Below are 18,370 nucleotides of genomic sequence, written 5' to 3'. Positions count from 1 at the left end.
TTTCGGATACGAATACTCGATGTCCAACTCGGTGCACGAGTCGCGATTGTCTCTAAGCGATTACCGAATCGAAATTTATCGAGAGTATTTGGAAATTTTTGTAAGACATGGGTAAGATAGAAAAAGTTTGAAGAAAATAGGAGGACAATAATCAGCAGATTGTTTATAGATTTCTGCTTCGTGCATCTGTAAACGAAATGTGACAACAGAGGTTGGTCGAATATGTATAGTAGTACTTCACTATCTGGCTATGAGTTGATATTTTATCTAATAGTTGTTATCGGGACAGATATATTTCCAAAAAATGCTGAGTACAGCATTTTCTCTTCATTAGATACAAATGAGATACGAATACTTCTGAACTAATATTATTAGTAAAATTTTACAACCCTCAAGTACAGCTCGCCAGTATAAATTCTATCGAATAGCAAGAACTGTTAAGGTTATTCGGTGTGTGTGGAATTAAAGAAACGCGTGGGTAAATTGTAAGGTATTGTAAGTATATATATTGTGAATATTAAAGTACAAAGTGTGGAATACAATGTAAGCTGGTCCAGATCCTCACGCTAGCACTGTTACCCTGAGGCTAAAAGAACCCTGAAGCCAACATCGCACGTGTACCGCTTATGGTCTGTCATCGACGCATTCTTTTGTCTATGCGCTATCGATGACCTTAGCGCTTGAGAAAACCGAAGACCAGATGTAGAGTTTTCTTAGAAGTGGCGATCACTTCAACAAGAACAAATTAGTTACCAACCCAAATAAAATTTTACTAGCAACATGTTACAATCCATCTGGCTAACTACTCGACCTAAAATTATAATAAACCTCTAATATATCACTTGCAAATTCGCTGATATTATTAATCGAAAAATTATCGTACAAGAAGCTCACTTCGCAATATGAACTTCAAGAGTTGGTGAGGCAAACGATGGTCAGATAGTACGAAGAAACTGTACCTTACGCGTAAAGATTATTGAAAATAGTTCGTTCGTTCGGGTGAAAAATATCGGTGCAGGACGATGTAAAACGTAAGGCGCGTTAGTAGAGAAACAAAACGGCCGGAACGAAAGTTTCCAAACTGCGAGATTACAGGAAGAGGAAAAGGAAGAGGAAGAAGAAAGAGAAGTTGAGGAAGAAAAAGAACGATCTCGTTTCCTCCGATATACTTCTATAGATTATACTTCCTCCTCGTATTTCTTCTTACGTCTCATCCTCTTTTGTTTAACTTTCTTATATACGCGGCAGCGCAAAGTCGCGCGGAATGAGAAGCATCAACTTTAGAACAATATTTTTTCCGTTTCCTTCCTAGCTAGTGTCCTTCCCTTCGCTTTTATTTTGTCAGTCTCTCAATCTCCGCGTCTCGAATATTTATATGTTGATCGGATGGAACATCGAAAGAAAAAAGAAAATTTAAATTTATAACTCGAGTCAAGTTCGAAGTCACGAGATTACGATCAAACCGTAAAATCAATATTCTGTTTGCCACGCGATATTAATCGGCAGTTTTCGGAGAGGAAGACGAGTTTTTGCAAAAATGGAGAATAACTTCAATGCGGAGAACACGAGAGACATTTGGTAAATTCAGAATTTTTTTCGAAGATTCATCGAACGATAAGCATTATAATTGTTACAAGTAGCAAAAGATACTGATTTAAAGTTGACACTCGAAATTTACAGAATTGAAATCTTTTAATCCTTATTTAACATTAGAACTACCACACCAATCAAAATAGCTGGTTCTACAATTTTATAAATGTGCCAACCCTCATTTATGGATCGTGGTCCCAGATGGATTAATAATACTAAAAATGTACTACTACAAAGCATAGAATTCCTTTTGTAAGAATATAATAAATCAACAAATATAAAAATATTTGATTATTGCGTATTTTTTAAAGACCAGTCATTTTGGCTGGTTTTGATAGAAATACTTCGTCTTAACTGTTGGTAATTCTAGCATTACATACAAAGAATTACATATTTTTTCCATTAAAAAGATCTTTTTTGTTTACTGTTTCACCTTTTACAATGATTTTCAACTTTCCAATTTTATCGAAAGACCATTTGTGATTTCGTGGAAATCACCCTTCCATGCATCAATGGTTAATAACAATATATCGCTATTGTTATCATCAGGAACACTAATGAAAAAGTGGCAAATAGGTTCTAAACTTTATCTCGACGATAAATTACTGATGGTGCTCTTCGTTTCTTATTTCTCTTTGCCTGATCTTCATGGCGACGCTATTATTAAAAGTAATCAACTTCGTCAAAATCTATCGACCCAAAGTTAACATCCATCAACGTCAGAATCTTTAACTCGTTAATTATATAATTCCTGAAAAATGATAACGGAAGGAGAAAGTTAATAGACATGACATTAAAGTCAGGAACTTTGATTCGAAAACAAATGGAAGGGATATTAAGAAGTGCAAAGACAGTAGAGTCTTAACAAATACTTGAAAACTTTCAGATGCATATAGCTTCTTCAATAAGTCAGATATAAGATAACAACAAGGCAAGTGCAAGGCGCAACTCAGCTGCTATAACAATATATCTTGTGCAAGTCAATTTCAGAGTTCAACGTCGTAAAGTTTACCATAAAACTGAACAGATCCGCGAGAAAATATCTGAGTCAATGGACATTTTAGACTAAGAAAACTCCGCGTTAAGCTATTTCTGCAAGATAATGCACTCAAGGCGTTCCTCTCTAAGCCTGTTACAGTAGATTGACAATTACATTGGCGTAGTATTTCAAAGTTTACTACTGAGTAGCCAGGGATGTACAACTACCAATAAGAAGGAATACGGCTACGTTTTGTGATGCATAAAGTCAAGAGAGAAAAAGTTCCATTCAAAATTTCTTCGATTTTTCATAAAAGTCCATATCCACGAATGCATGTCAACCCTGAAATTATTTAACAGCCAGGAAATTCTATTTCATAATTGAGGCTCTCAGAGACTTTGCTAATCAATTTTATTTGCTATCACATAAATCTATCAGAAAAATTACAAATAATACGTATAAATAATAATATATTCTAAGATGAATTTGAGAAAGTCATGTTTTTATCTTCTATGACTCTCCCCCACTTTGAAATTCGTCAACTATCTTTCAATTATCGTAGAAACAAGTCTCTTCGTTTCCTACATCTCGAACTCGCTTCAATCCAAACAAAATAACGAACGATAAAATTAAACCAGACGTAAGAAAGAAAAGACAGAAAGTAGAAATAAAAGGAGGAAAACATAGTCGCGCAAAGGGAAGTTATGATAATGCTGTTACAGACCTCGAGCGATGGGAACACGACCACCAGTATCTTATCTTTCATGGCGACCAAAGCAGATGCTGGTAGACAATTGTCGTGCCGGGCTGAACATCCAATCATGGGAGCCGAGTCGATAAAAGACGACTGGGTGCTCGAGATACAGTGTAAGCGTATTAGAGACACATTCCTGCAGAAGCCATAATGCTTCCAAAGCCCGTGTCGATCAGTTACGATTATTCACCGCGGCACCATCGACATATTGACGTTTTCAATTTGCAGACACGCCGGAAACGCGGATACAGCTGGGCACCTCTTTGAATCCTAACGCGATCCGCGAAGGAACTGACGTCTACTTCGACTGTCTGATTCATGCCGAGCCACCCGTTTACAAGGTTGAATGGCGACACTTGGTAAGCAATTTTGTAATCGATTTAATCCAGTTCTTACGTTTGATATCAGTCGTATCTATCTTCTGTCGTAAAATTGTGAAAATTTTCACTCCATTCGCGCTTAAGCAATTTATAATACTCGGAATTGATATTTAGGTACTGAAACTTCGATTATTATTTTCGGTTTCGATTATTCTAAATTTAGAATTTTTATTTTTAATTACTTCTACGTAAGAAATCTTTGCAGTGACTTATTGTTAGTGGATAATCGAGATTTAGCTCTTCGTATTACCGTCTTCAGCATTCGAATTCATCTACGCTTGCTTGGGGCTCTAAGCCCCAAAAGTTACAATTTAGTTCAGTGCTCTCAGAATTTATAATCTAACTGATACTTTCTCTTATATTCATAACAATTTCAAACGCACGCTCTTCGTGCGTTTGAATGCTTCTTTCATTTTCCGTGATTACGAACGGAACAGTCTCGGCATGTCAGCTTAAAATTAATTTAAACAAAACCTGTTTTCTGAGGATCAAAAAGTTTCGCAAGTAGCCCGTTCTCGGATTTTACGAAGTTTCACGAAGCTTCGCATGTGAGTCGAAAGAGTATAGAACCACAATGCCGCCACCCTATTAGTACAGAAGTAAGGGAAGCGATGTGAAGTTCGACCGAAACAAGGGTATTCAAAGTTCTGTAACAACGTCGATCACGAGTACCAAGCTTACTTCGTTGTATTTTTCAACAACGTTGAAAAATTCACGCTGATATTTTCTATAGACTAGGAAATTTATTTGCAACATTCCGTGTTCAGAATTCCATTTTGGCGTAGGATTATTAATATTTGGAAATTAAATCTTAACGCTGAAAACCATGTTGCTTGGATATAATTGAAGCAAAATTTCGTATTACTTTGCATGGATTATATCAGTCGTAAGTGTACAATCTGTGACTCATCAGCATTGCATCAATCACCCTTTGTTCCAGGAAAAAACTCTTCATCTCAACATCACACAGGGTATCATAATCAGTAATCAAAGCTTGGTGTTGCAAGGCGTCGACCGTAAAAGCGCAGGCAATTACACCTGTGTTGGATACAACACGGAAGGAGATGGGGAAAGCTCTCCGTTTTATTTGAACGTAATGTGTACGTGTCACCCACCTAAATAAATGATCAGACGGTCCGCAAGACAATTTCCGTTCTCTTAGCATCGGGCAATTAAACGTCGTTTCCCGACAAATTAAGACGTTTCTATTAGTAATAAAACAAACGTTATAAACGCTAATAAATAAACACTGCAAGAATAAAGTGTGATAAAATGAAGAAGATAATGTGATAGAAAGTTATCGAAACAAATGAACCATATATCATTCAACAAGATATAAATCTATAAAAATATATATTACCTCCTGAAATTTTGCTACTGAACTTTTCATGAAGCCTAATATTTCCTTCTCCTTAATTATTATATTATACGATACAATAAATATATTTGTTTCTTCTAATTATTAAATAAAATAGTCGCATACGAAGTCTCTACGGAACCATAAAATAAAATCAAAAGAAATCTCGATCTCTTCTGAGAAAATTCGATCAAAATCCTAGAATAGACGCGTAGAATAAAACTGAAACGATTCAAATCTTGAATTCCAGTCGCGCCCACCTGCAAACCGAATCAGACGAAGGTTCATGGAGTGGCGAAACAAGAAAAGGCAAACATATCTTGCCAAGTGGACGCGAACCCGCCTGAGGTTCAATTCCGCTGGACCTTCAACAACTCCGCCGAGAGTATCGACGTAGCCGCGAGTCATATCGCCAGGGCTGGCACATCCTCGATCGTCTCTTACACACCCATGACGGAATTGGATTACGGCACGTTGCTCTGCTGGGCCACCAATCGAATAGGACATCAACAAGTGCCCTGCGTCTATCACATCATACCGGCCGGTGAGGTATCTTTATGTGGTAATTCGATCATGGAAATTCCTCTCGACCATGAAACTCGATATTCGAACAATATAACGCGCGCGATTCCCTTATTTCGTTCGTTTCGATCTTTCAAGATTTTACCGAGATTCGAGAAATTAGAAAAGATTTGCGATGAATTTCTTTAACTCTTGGAATTTTAGTGGAAGGTTTTTTTGTATCTATATCGGGGGTATTAACATATTTTCTTGACAGAAAACGAGAAAACTCATTTTCATGCAGCTTTCGGGCAGAATTTCTTTAATAACTGCGGACTTTATATTTGAAATAAAATTAAATAACTTCTTTCTCAGACGTGAATTATTATAGAGCCAAAGGGTCAACACATTTGAATAAAAATACCTTTATAATTTACAGTCCGCAAGTTTTGACCAAGCGCGCACTAACTAAACTGAGAAGAGTGTGAATTCTACTTTCTCTTGACTTTTCCACAGGAAATATTTATTGTCGCGCAAAGAAATGTCAGCGTATAAAATACAAACAATTCTGTATGACGAGTTCAGATAATTACGCGTGCAACAAATATAAAATACTTGAGTTTCTTTACACTGATTTAATATTAAATCATTCAAAGGTATAATTCATAATTCATAATAGAATTAACAGAATAGTAATATTTTTAAAAAACTTTACTCATTAGTAACTAGTTAATAAAAATGAAGAACTGCAAGATCTACTGCCAAGGAAACCATGATATATCCGTAGAAATTGTAGAGAATTCTGTGACAGGTAAGTAACGAATTGCTCTACTAGTAAGCACAATACCGTGTCGAAAGATGCATCGAGAAATGCAAATTACTTAAAATATTACGCTGGGATAAGCTTGTGCCATTCTAGTTGGTTGACTAAACACGGTCCCATTTCACTAGTCTGATACGATACCGTCTCAAGCTACTTGTTCGATCAGATACCACGCCTGGTCTATTCGTCTGACAAGATAGCGTCCGATTTCACTTGTCCGGTCAGTCGTCGTTCCATTTTTACTCGTCTGTGCGATAACTAGCATAAAATTTTCCTAAGTTTCTCCACCGCCTTAATCTCTCGACCAAAGCATTAACATAAATCGTTATTACCGGCTACGTGGTAACTTTTCCTCACTTTTTTCGAAATACGAAGAACACGTATGCAAGTTTGTCGATCGAGGAAAATTTGTAAGCTGAAAATGGACGAATAAAACTTGAAATGCAAGGGAAAAAATGAAACGTGCCCGCGGTCTGATGGTAATTACAAAAAAAAATCCCCACCTGCTGCTATGCTGACTTTTCAAAAGCGACAATCCCGCCGTGGAAAATCGAGGAGTTCCGGGATTAAAACGGAAGTTCGTTATCACGTCTGTGTATGCGTGGGAATCCATGCATGGATGGCCCTTTTTTTACGACGAACGCGGCCATCGAACTACTGAAGCGATCCAATTGTTGCGTGACAAAAAAGAATGGCTACTCGAATGTAACGCCAAAAAGCGTGTCGAAAAATAAAGGAATTCCGAATGTTCATTACTCACAAATCACCAAACAAACGGAGATATTTCACCGGTGTTATACTATACAAAAACAAAAACTTACGATTATCACTAGAGGATCTCTTAACTGTCTATAGAAATCATGAAAACTTTTTAATGCGAGAGCAGAGAATTAATTACTATATTCAAAGGAAAACTCGGCCAGTTTTCAACAAAAGAAAACTTCTCGGTGGGGATAGACGCACGAGATATTTCAGGAAATTAAAAGCAAAGGGACCAAATGGAAATTCACACCGAGTGATTATAACAAATTGTTGTTTTGCTCTTTTCTTTTGATGACAACGAATACCAAGCAATTTTTCCAGCTGCTCCTTTGATGCCATTTTTGTCCGCTTTTCAACCGTCCCGTCGCATTTTCGTCAGCCCCCTCCCTTTACCCCGCTAATTATTCTTCACCGTCAACAAAATACCACGAGTTCGTGGTAAAAGTCTGACTATCTAATATTTGCATAAAATCGCGCCGTCTTTCGTAATCGCGCGAAGCTTTATTTGACGTATAACGCAACCGCGTTACGAAGTTTTCAAATATTTCGCAGATAGCACGTTTATCTTACGTTTAGCGGGAATATGATAATTTGCGAAAAAAGAATTCCCCGAGAACGTTTCCTCCGTTTACACAGGCATTATCGAACGTTGTATTCGCGACGTTGTTGCCTCGAAAAACATTTTCATTATTCGGGAATTTTAAGAAGACGCTAGAACAAAGAATGATAGTTGGGAGCTCCGGTAAATAAGTTTAAACAGAATCCACCTCGCACCTTGTTTATGTTGCCATAAAGGAAACGCGTTTCTAGTTGCAGAACGAAACGTAAAGTGCTGCACTCTGTCAATCTAATATATCCCAACGAAATTATTCTTTACCGTGCCGCCGTTACACGAACATATCCTCACTCTACCTTTTTTCTTCTATCCGTCTCCTTTTTTTTGTAGTATTTTTAATTACTCTCCATTAAAGTACACTGTATCTATCCATTGCTTCGCTCCATTTACCGACATTAAGCACCTTTAATGCAATAGCTTCCTATTCTATCAATAGAGCAGGCTAGAACGAATTTCACCCTTCTTTTGCTCCTACTAATTAATCTCTGAACATAGGCATGAAAATATGTTAGAAAAATGAGATTAACCATTTTTAATGTAGCAAGTAATTAGTTCTGTGGTCTTAATGAAATGAAAAGATAAATAACTAAATTGCATATACGAGAGAATAAATCGACAAATAGGGGGCTGCAGGTTGAAATTTTGTTAATTTCGTCGCTGTCTTATTAGTAATCTATCTTCACTTGTGAAATCCTCGAACGTATCACGAATCTAGTTCGACCCTTAGCGTATCGTCGTCTTTTCAGGCGGTATGATCTCCTTTTTTTATAAAATTCGAACAATTCGCTTCCAACAAAATAAGAAGCGTGCGCAAGATCATCGCAATGTTGCAAACATAGGCGCCAGATTACTTGCGTTTCATCGTTCAGAGGAATTTTTAAACTTTAACTGTATTACGTTCAAAACGTTCGATTCCCTTCATGTAGAACGGAATAAAAGCTGTCTCGAAGTTATCATAAAAAACTTTACGACGTGCTCATGATTTCCACGCGATCCGTCTCGATAATTCATGTTGCCCCAGAAAATGTTAAGTGCCTGTTGAAAACAAGATCACTCGAGCTTTTACAGTTAATCGTCCAAATCCTTAAATTCGTGCATCGTTCAACCTGATATAACATTTTTTTTCCACTTGAAGTCTTTCGCAATTTCTCTAAAACCCTAAAAGTTGCTCGTGTAAAGATTCTGGTAGAAGCAAAAAAACACGAGCAAACAAACGTAAACTATCGAGATTAAAGATAAGGTCTCACGACGACGATTATTTTCGCGTATTACGATCCAGCAATAACAGAAGCAATACCAGCGTAAAGATGATTTTTTAAGACGCACAATATTGAATGTACTACGTAAAAATTACCTTACCGGTCTCTGTACCAGGTCGACCGGATATGGTTCACAATTGCACCACTTCCAACACATCGACGAACTCGTTCTCGGTGCGATGCGCTGAGGGGTTCAACGGAGGTTTGCCGCAGTCCTTTCTTCTGGAAGTAAGAGAAAGCAACAGCCAAGAATTGCGTGCTAATCTGACATCGATGGTGCCGCGTTTTAGTGTTACTCAGCTGGAGTCAGGCGCCCTTTATCAGGCCTGCATATACGCGTACAACGATAAAGGGCGCAGCGAGGCGATGGTAGTGCAGGCTGGAACCCTCAGGCTACCTGAAAAACAATTAACGTCAGAGTCAGGTGGGTATAAATCATACGTTCTGTGTTATTTTACTTTACTCTCCACCTTTGTCCCTGTAATAGCTTGTCTTTTCTCTTTCTTTTCCTTTCTTTCTTATATTGTATAACAAGTTGCTGATACAGTCTTTCTTGATTCACGGTGTTTTTGAGAATTATGGTGGCTTTCAATGAAGAAACTTTTTGTTTCACGCTTTAAATCCTTTTTAAAATGGAGATTTCTCTACCCAACTGCCTTTTACGATGCTATTTGCATTTTAATCTGTTCATTTATTTGAGAAATTTCGACTTTTATCCGTTTATAGGAAATTCTCGGAACTTTTATAAAATGCTACTTTCATCTTTGCGCAATTGAGCTTAAAGGCTGCACATGATATATTTTACGATCTGCAAGCTCTTCCATATGAAATAAAAGGAAACTGAGCCAAAAATTTTTCGGTGATCCATAACTATGAAAACGAACCACCCTGGTACCGCGTACGGATAAATGGAACGAATTTGCGAAACGACTTTGAACAAAGAACAAAAGACAGGGCCAGTGGAGAGGATAAATTTCAATTCATGTTCGCAACAAGATCTTTGTACGCGAAATAATTCATCCATCGCAGCGGGAAATTGTTTCATTGTGCCGTGGAACTAGTTCGTTCGCTTTACTGCGTAGATGACTTCGCATCCATTTCGACTAATCGTAATTACTGCTCTCGTCCTTACCCACGTATCTACCTCCTTTTTACTATCCAGAAATTGATAGAATTAAAAGAACGTTAAAATTGGAATTGACATTTGACAACAAATTTCTAATCTTTCCATCTAGAAACTGACAAAATTGAGAACTCTACAATTTCAAGGGAAAATATTGCTCGATCTTAACTTGTAAATGTGAAGTTTATTCCTTTGAAACCCTGCAAGTCATTAAAAGGAAACAACAAACTTTCATTATCACGCCCAAAAACTGACAGAAATGAAAAGCTTAACATTTTAAAAAGTATATTGCGCAATATTAATTTCTAAACGTGAAATCTCTTGTTGCAAGACGTTAAAAAAAGGAAGAAATTATACATTTATAACTGTAATTTTAGAGAGACCAAGACAGAATATAAGACTAATGCCGATGGTGAACGTGATGATTGGCGTGGTGGTCGCTCTGATCATCGTCGTGGCGATAGTGGTGATCGTGCTGAAACTTCAGCACACGCAGGTAGACGAGCAAAGTAAGTCTCAGATGGAGGATCATGGCAAACAAACGAAAACGATCCCTATCCAACGGGAGCTGAGGTTTCGCGAGGGAAGCAGTCTGCTCACGGATGAGAAACATCCTAGCAGTCCGTTCAGGAAACTCGAGAGTAGCGGTGACATAAGCGAAAACGACGAGAAGAATCCAGACATCATACCTCAACAAATCACAGGTTTGTGTGCTTTTATCGATTGATTCAATCAGATCGACTACGTATAAATTGACTTAAAATTTACAAAACGTTTCTTGCCATAACTCTTCTTTTCTTACCAATTCTGTATATACTTCACTTTTAAAGTATCAAACACGCTCCTCGACTTTAAACTTTGCAGGATTTTGCTTTCATAATTCAAACGTTGTGAGATTAATTTTAATACCAGAGTAGGTGATCGATTAAATTTTTCAAATCAAACAATGGAGATTGAAATTGGCTTTTACGTGGCTAAATCTTATAAATTTATAGGTTCTTTCGTGAAGTTAACAATTCGTTATTGAAGTACCTTAACAGGAAATTTAAAATTGCAAGAATGCACACAACGTGCAAAAATATGTGAAACATCCGAAATATAGCACTCGTTGTGATATTTACCGAGCGAAATAAATTTCTGCTTAAATTCCCTCCACTTCATTTAAGTTTACAAAAGCACGACTTTACGCAAATATCCTGCAGAAATATTTATCCATTAGAGAATAAACTTGTTTCCACTTCGCTGTAGCAATTAAGGATTAAAGCGAAGTATCTAAAAGCAATTTGAAAATACTATATGTACACAGGCGACGAGCCATCGGAGTACCTGAGAAAGAGGCGGCTCGTGTCGACGATCGAAACGTCACCGTCGAGAAGTTTGCTGGAGCAGTCGACGGTTACTTCCGTCAGCGGTCACGGCAGTTACGTTGGCTACTGCACCATTCGTAACGGCATGCCGTTGCACGAATTCTCGAATCTGACGAAACATAAAAGCGTAAGTTCAATTTTCACTAATGCGTCCCCTGATTATCCCCAGTTACACGTTCGCTTCTACTCTCTAGTTCCAACTACATATTCCATCCTAAAACTAACTTCCAGCCAGGTGTTTCAACTTTTCCGTTGCTTTAAGCGTCTAGAAAACGAGGCGGGTTTGCGTGGTACATGCGACTGGTCAGGATACCATTCCACATACGGAAATAAGGCGAAAATGTAGAACAAAATTGGTTCATTTAATGCTTCATTTTCAAGAAAATGAAATTTGAAAATTCATCGAGCACGCGTGTACTGAATTCTATAATTCTTGATTAAGTATATTCAAATTCAATATTCTCGAAATCGAGGCTTTCAACGAACAAATTTTATTCTACATTTCGTATAATAACCTACGGTCATTCTCATCTAGTCGGGAATTAGTCGAGTTCATATGTGCTTAACAAGCTTTCAAATTCAATTTTCTTGAAAACAAAGCTTCCAACAAAAACATCTCATTTGAAGCTCTTATCTTATTTTTCCATATAAAATAATCTATTCTCATTCTGTCATACTCGCCGTAGCAATTTCTCTCTGAATGCTTATGCAACCGTCTACACAATCAATTTTATACGTCTAACGATCAGCTTCGTCTCTAAATGGCAGTAGAATAAAACGATCGCAATCCCATCCACCTGTAATAACGATTTCAAACTAAAACATTCGAAAGGCATCAGTCATCTACATTTTGTTCCACATCTTTAACTCGTTGTTGTATATAAAATAATCTACTCGCATCCTGTCACACTCTCCATAGTAATTTCTCTTCGATTGCTTCCACAACTGTCTATACGATCAACTCCATTCATTCTAAATAACCTAAACGAAAATATGATAAAACGATTAGTATCCTATCAATTCTTAATGACAATTTCAAACTGAAACGTTCAAAGCGTATCGTTTCATCCTATCATCTACATTTTACTCCACGTTTTTAACTTAGTTTTGCATATGAAATAATCTATTCGCATCCTGCTACACTAACTATAGTAATTTCTCTCATAATGCTCATAGAATCCTCTATATTCTATACTGTATACGTACAATCGACTCTAACGATTAGCTTCGTTCTAAATGACACTACAATAAAACGATTACTATCCCATCCATACTTAATGACCATAATTTCAAACTAAAACATTCAAAAAGCATCGATCACCCAGCACGCATGAACTACAGTTTCAGCCGATAGTGGGCGATGACTATCAAAGCGGCGTTTGCACTTTGCCGAGGCAACACTGGCCGAGTCAAAGCGTTCAATCAATGTCGATGACGATGAGCCCGCCGATACTCTACACTGGTGTCGGTGTCGTCAGCAGAACCTGTCCCAGCGGCGCCTTGATGACCAAGGACATGGAGGCAAGGATTCCAGCGCAGTGTTGCATCCAGTCGCAGAAAGATGGCAAGATAAGCACACCGATCGTGATGGCGAAAAGGGAGAGCTCCGTGTGACATTTTTGTCGCTCGCAGACCAGCCACGTGTGAGCAAGCATCGTTCGACGTGTTGTTTCTCGAGCCGCGTATCAGTGCCGAAAGTTTTCTGGTAACAGGTACACACAGTTGACGGCATCGTTGGAACGTACGGATGAATAATTAAAGTTATTCCGTGTCGAACGTGTTCTCTGTTACAGTAATCGGGAGCCACAGACGAAGTACAAAAGGATCGCTGATCCTTCCGATTACACCGAGCAAATCTTTTCACGAATCTAGCGTTATTAATCTTTTTCCTCCTACTATCGTGTATCGTAAGCAAGTAAACAAATGTATAAATAAAGGTAGAGGGAGGTATAGCCAAATGGCGGGGGAGAATTACGCGACCTTGAAAATATCAGAAGAATCGTTACCTATTATAACAGGGTACTTCACGAAGATCGTTAATTTTGAGAGACAGATCGAATAGTTAATGGTATTCTTCTTCGACAGTTAACGAGTAAAGAGCATGGTCGTATCATCGATCATTTACGACAAACAGACCCTGTACATTCCTCGACCAAATCAAGCGCATCGTTCGGGAGTCTAGGAGACGTTCGACAGTTGCGTGTACGGATGCGATGCGAGCAAAGAATGGAGCTGATACATACAGATTCGCACGCAAATCGGAAACGAGGCCGGTTGTATTTCGAACGAATTTATTTCCTCTCCAGCGATAGCATCGCGTTTGCGTCTCTCTGTTCGATCAAGTGCCCTTTTTACATTGAACGGACGATTCTCGAGCTAGTGTGAATACATTGAAACAAAAGAGAGAAAGAGAGGAAGAGAGAGAGAGAGAGAGAAAAGAAAAACAAAAGAGGAGGAAAGTGAAAGAGAAAAATGTCGGAGATTACCGTGCGTTGTAAAAGGCGTGCATGTGCAACCGGGAACGAATTATTGATAGAAAATATACTTATACATATGCACGGATTTCGTGCGTGCTGTACATATACCTTGAATACGGAGGATATTTTATACAGATTGCTATAGTATAAAGATGAAACAAATAAAAAAATAGATATGAAAAAAAGATAACAATTTATTCCCACTTTTATTATGGTAAAAAGGGGAAGAAAAGAGAACAATGAGGGAGGAAAAATACACACTGTACAATTCGTTTAGTCGTTGTAAGTATAAATAATGTACATGAGTATAAAAATCGGTCGAGGCAACCAGAATAACGTACACTGAGGATGCCCCACGACGTGACGAGATAGGAAAATTAAAACAGTCAATGGGAACAAGAATTTCGTGTGAGTGCGTGTTCGATGTTAAACAGGGGTGGGGGAGGAAAAAAAAGAAACGAGGACACAGAAGACATATCGTTCAGCTTTCCATCACCGAAAAAATTGAAATTAACGACGAGACGTTAGAAACAAGTTGTATCGAGCGCGAAAGGAAGAAAAATGTAGGAAAAAGAAAATTGAAAAAAGAAAGAAGAAAGTAGAACGAACATAAAGAGATCCCCCGTTGCTTTCGTCAGTATGCAGTATTCTGGATTTTATTGTAAAATTACGGTATCTGTATGATGTATAAAGTAACGATTTTCCCTCTGCGTAATGGTTTGAGGTGAAAGAAGACAGAAAGAGGGGGAAGGAAACGAATAGAAGCCTGTCTTGTTCTTAAAAATTGTACTATTATCTGTTTCGATACTTGGTAAAAATTTCGAGTTGCTTCTTCCTTCGGAGATCGTCGATATTTATTTATGGTAACTTACATCCAGAAAGTTTGACAAATTTCATTATTACTTTTATTATTTTTTTATTGAAAGAATGAATAAATTCAGCAGAGGAATAACAGTTCTTTTTTAACTCGTAATACGTAACTCGTAATATTTCTAATATTATGAAAGACCATACACGATATATTTTACGAGCATCGTCGCGAAATTTTCTGACTGTAAGTTATACCATGACGATCGAACGGAAAGGTTAAAGAATATAAAGAATTCTCCATACAAGATTAACTCAAGAATGGTACACTTTGACAAGTGGTAAGGAAAGTTTGTTACGAGTATCGCTTTTATACACGGATCGCGACTAGAAGCTCGTGAAAGAGGAGAGAAAACAAGTGTGTATAGCTTCCTTAATTGTTAAGCTCTTAAAACTGCAGAAGCGAGGAAGAGAAAGCTTTCCGCTTCGCTCTGTAAATGTCTGCACTTTTCCCTAATAAACAATAAACACATCTGTGTGTATGCGTGTATTTAAACGAAACCAAAGAAAAGATTAGAAGAAGAGAAGGAAAAGACGCAGAAAAACCTGGACACTCAGTATGTATAAATAATTCGGTGTGACACGGTGATAGGAAATGGCGGACAGTGGTTTTTCACGAGTCATTCGTGTAAATACAATTATCGAAAATTAGACGTTTTCTCGAGTCCTTTAGATGAATGTGTTCTTTCGATCGCTAGTCGTTAAGTTTTATCCTCGAAGTCACGGTGTCTGACTTTAATATTTAAAAAGATTTAAGAAATAAAAAAAGAAGGATGAATATGTCTCGCGCCGAAAGTGAAACGCGCGAATCTCGTTATTTATTATTGCCATTGATGGAATTGATGTTGGCGCATAGCCAGTGTACTAAGGGGAACTCTACTAATCGTTACGAAACGCCTATTTCACCTTGTATTAAACGTTTAACGCTGAAAGGCTGAACAGAAAACAAAAACAATCTACACGAACTCATCCCGGCACGATAGTGGCGAGCTAGTATCGTTTCGACGACAAACGATCTCGGGACCTTAACGAGTTTCGCTAGCAGCGCAATAAATCTTCAAAGCAAACTGCCAATAAACCTTTTGATAATTTATTCGAGTACAATTCTCTGTAATTATATCGACGAAACGGTCTAAACCGGACAGTATCGGTATTGACTGGAATTTCTTTTCACCATCATGTTCTATTGTTCGAGAAAACGCGTTACTGTAGCGAAAACAAATCGCTTTCCGTTCTCCTTTTCATTTTTCTTTTTTAAGGTCGACCAACATGTATGCTGCGTTGCTCGGAAAACAGGCATTCCAAGTCGATAACCAAATTAACCAAATGAAGTTTTACAAATTTTTAACGTAACGTAATCCTGCGTGTATAATGCCTTTGGTTCGTCGAATCAATACTATTACGATCCTCCTTCTCGAACCCGGTACAGAACATCAAATCACGAGGCGCCGGCCAGATGGTATCTGCAAGATAATCGTCGTCATTCTGAATGTTAAAGACGTTTCTTGGTATTGCGCGAGGCTGCTCTTCAAGCGCAGAATCATTTGGTCAGTTGTGAAACATCTTGTGGTCCTCGTGTATGTAAATTGTATAAATCGTCGAGACTCGGAAAAGTAGCTCCCTCGAAATGACTGTGTAATACATATATCATTCGTTTAGAAACCTGGTCTTTGTTTCGGTTATTAATTCGTTGTGATATTTGTAAATGGTAAACACTTGCTTTCGTTTGTAGGAAATGAAATGTGACGAGAAATGAATATTCAAGTTATAAAATACGGTTCTCTTGTTGATTTGCGCTTAACTGTGTGTTATACAGAATGGGAAGTAATTCGCCGGCAGTAGAATCCAAAAGGAAGTGATATCTCGAGCAAAGACCAATTAATGACTTTGAATTTTTGAGGAAATCGATCGTAAAAATTCAAATAGGTACACGTGCACTTAATGAACTTTCGATTTGAGTCCACGTGTATTTGGTAAATTTTACGAATAATCAACAAGTTTTTAAGCCATTCACTGCCGGTCAAATTTAGAGCATGTTATCCTGAGTGCCAAGATTTTATTTTAAAGAAAACATGGAATTTCATAAAATCTATATATTATTATATAAATATTATTATGTATAAAATATTACTATATAAAATTTTCGTTTATCCTTTCTGATAATTCCAAACCCAAATTTAGTCCGTCACCAATTGCAATCCATCTAAATTTGTAGCGCGAAGTACGAGATATCTCGTAGTTGGCAGTGAATGAGTTAAACTAAATCTAGTGTAAAAAATCTTTACCTCGGAAACTTTTTACGAGATACCATCTACTTTTCTACACCGCGAATCATATTCCATTCTCTTCCACGAATAATGAATATATTATAAACGATCTAAGAGATGCTACATTACAAGTTGTATGTTACTTTATACCTGTTAAAACGGTAGGATATCCCGTTTAAAATGAGAAATTGGCGTATTATTTGTTAGTTAATGTATGAAAATTTGATTGCGTTTCCACAGAGAAATGTTTATTGGAATTCGCGTGACGATCACAAAATATCCAATAATACCGACCAGCGTTTACACACCAATTTGCTTCGTTACTATGTATCTTACAGTAGCCAGGGATAAGAGCCAAAGAAATCTTTTTAGACTAATAAGAGTAAATGAAAGCACCGTTTCAGCCGTATGTCGCCTGTACATCTTTAACAATCGAGTCTGACCAGCTGCTTTCGCGAAGGGAAACCAAAAGAAAAAAAAAGTGAAACCATTTGAATGAAGTTTGTATATGTAATTAGTTTAGCGATATCCAACACAAATTTCATGTACCCCATAAAAAAAGACGTTTTTTTGATATTGTAAATACTCTGAAATAAATAATCGTTTTTATTCAATCAAAATTCTTCTTTCTGTTAATAAAACTTTGCTAGAAATTTATACTATATATAAAAATTTTACTCGTAAATTATCAACAGACAATTAATACAAATGATGTTATTACCTGAATAAAGGTTAATGAATGGAACTGTGGAATATATGTTCAAATACTCTTCAACAGTTAAAATCACAGGGCTTTCTGCATTCAATAAATATTCTAACAACGTACTCTCGGGATAAAGTCGTGTAAGTTTGTCACTCAACGATCTTATAACATCCTGTATCGGAACTGACTTTTTAAGAAAAAGATTTCTGTTAATTTTAAAACCGACCAATAAACTTAATCATCGCATCTATGAAACGAGCAAACTTCACCTATTAGTTCACTAACAGAAGAACTTACGCGATCGTGATGCGTGTTCGAGATATGATCACACAACATATATACTTTATTGAAACAATTTAACATCTGCTGTTGGATATCATCCAATTCGTATGATTTTAACGGTTGTATCAAAGTAGGTGGTATTATATGCGCGTGGTACCACCCCGTAAAGAATCTCTGTAAATTCCAATCGAAAAATGTTATTCCCTATCTTTTTGATTTATTGTAAAAGTCTTACTTGATGGACATGATGATAAGTTGGAAGA

At 37.3% G+C, this 18,370-nt stretch overlaps 1 protein-coding gene across 1 annotated transcript in view; it reads left to right on the top strand.

The window, feature by feature from the left end:
• The window catches only part of LOC132912605 (neural cell adhesion molecule 1-like), a 296,634-nt gene extending 279,603 nt beyond the window's left edge, over positions 1 to 17,031 (top strand). Inside the window, exons 7-14 of the mRNA XM_060970151.1 lie at positions 3,292 to 3,436; positions 3,552 to 3,682; positions 4,644 to 4,803; positions 5,311 to 5,604; positions 9,137 to 9,445; positions 10,522 to 10,848; positions 11,451 to 11,638; positions 12,853 to 17,031. Of these exons, the coding sequence (XP_060826134.1) occupies positions 3,292 to 3,436; positions 3,552 to 3,682; positions 4,644 to 4,803; positions 5,311 to 5,604; positions 9,137 to 9,445; positions 10,522 to 10,848; positions 11,451 to 11,638; positions 12,853 to 13,125 (1,827 nt within the window). The 3' untranslated portion in view covers positions 13,126 to 17,031. The remainder of the gene's footprint in view (positions 1 to 3,291; positions 3,437 to 3,551; positions 3,683 to 4,643; positions 4,804 to 5,310; positions 5,605 to 9,136; positions 9,446 to 10,521; positions 10,849 to 11,450; positions 11,639 to 12,852) is intronic.
• The last annotated feature ends 1,339 nt before the right edge of the window (positions 17,032 to 18,370 follow it).

This window comes from Bombus pascuorum, chromosome 12, assembly GCF_905332965.1.
Source record: "Bombus pascuorum chromosome 12, iyBomPasc1.1, whole genome shotgun sequence".
Lineage (NCBI taxonomy): Eukaryota > Metazoa > Arthropoda > Insecta > Hymenoptera > Apidae > Bombus > Bombus pascuorum.
Note: the sequence above shows the minus strand (reverse complement) of the source record. Positions and strands in the feature narration are given on the sequence as shown.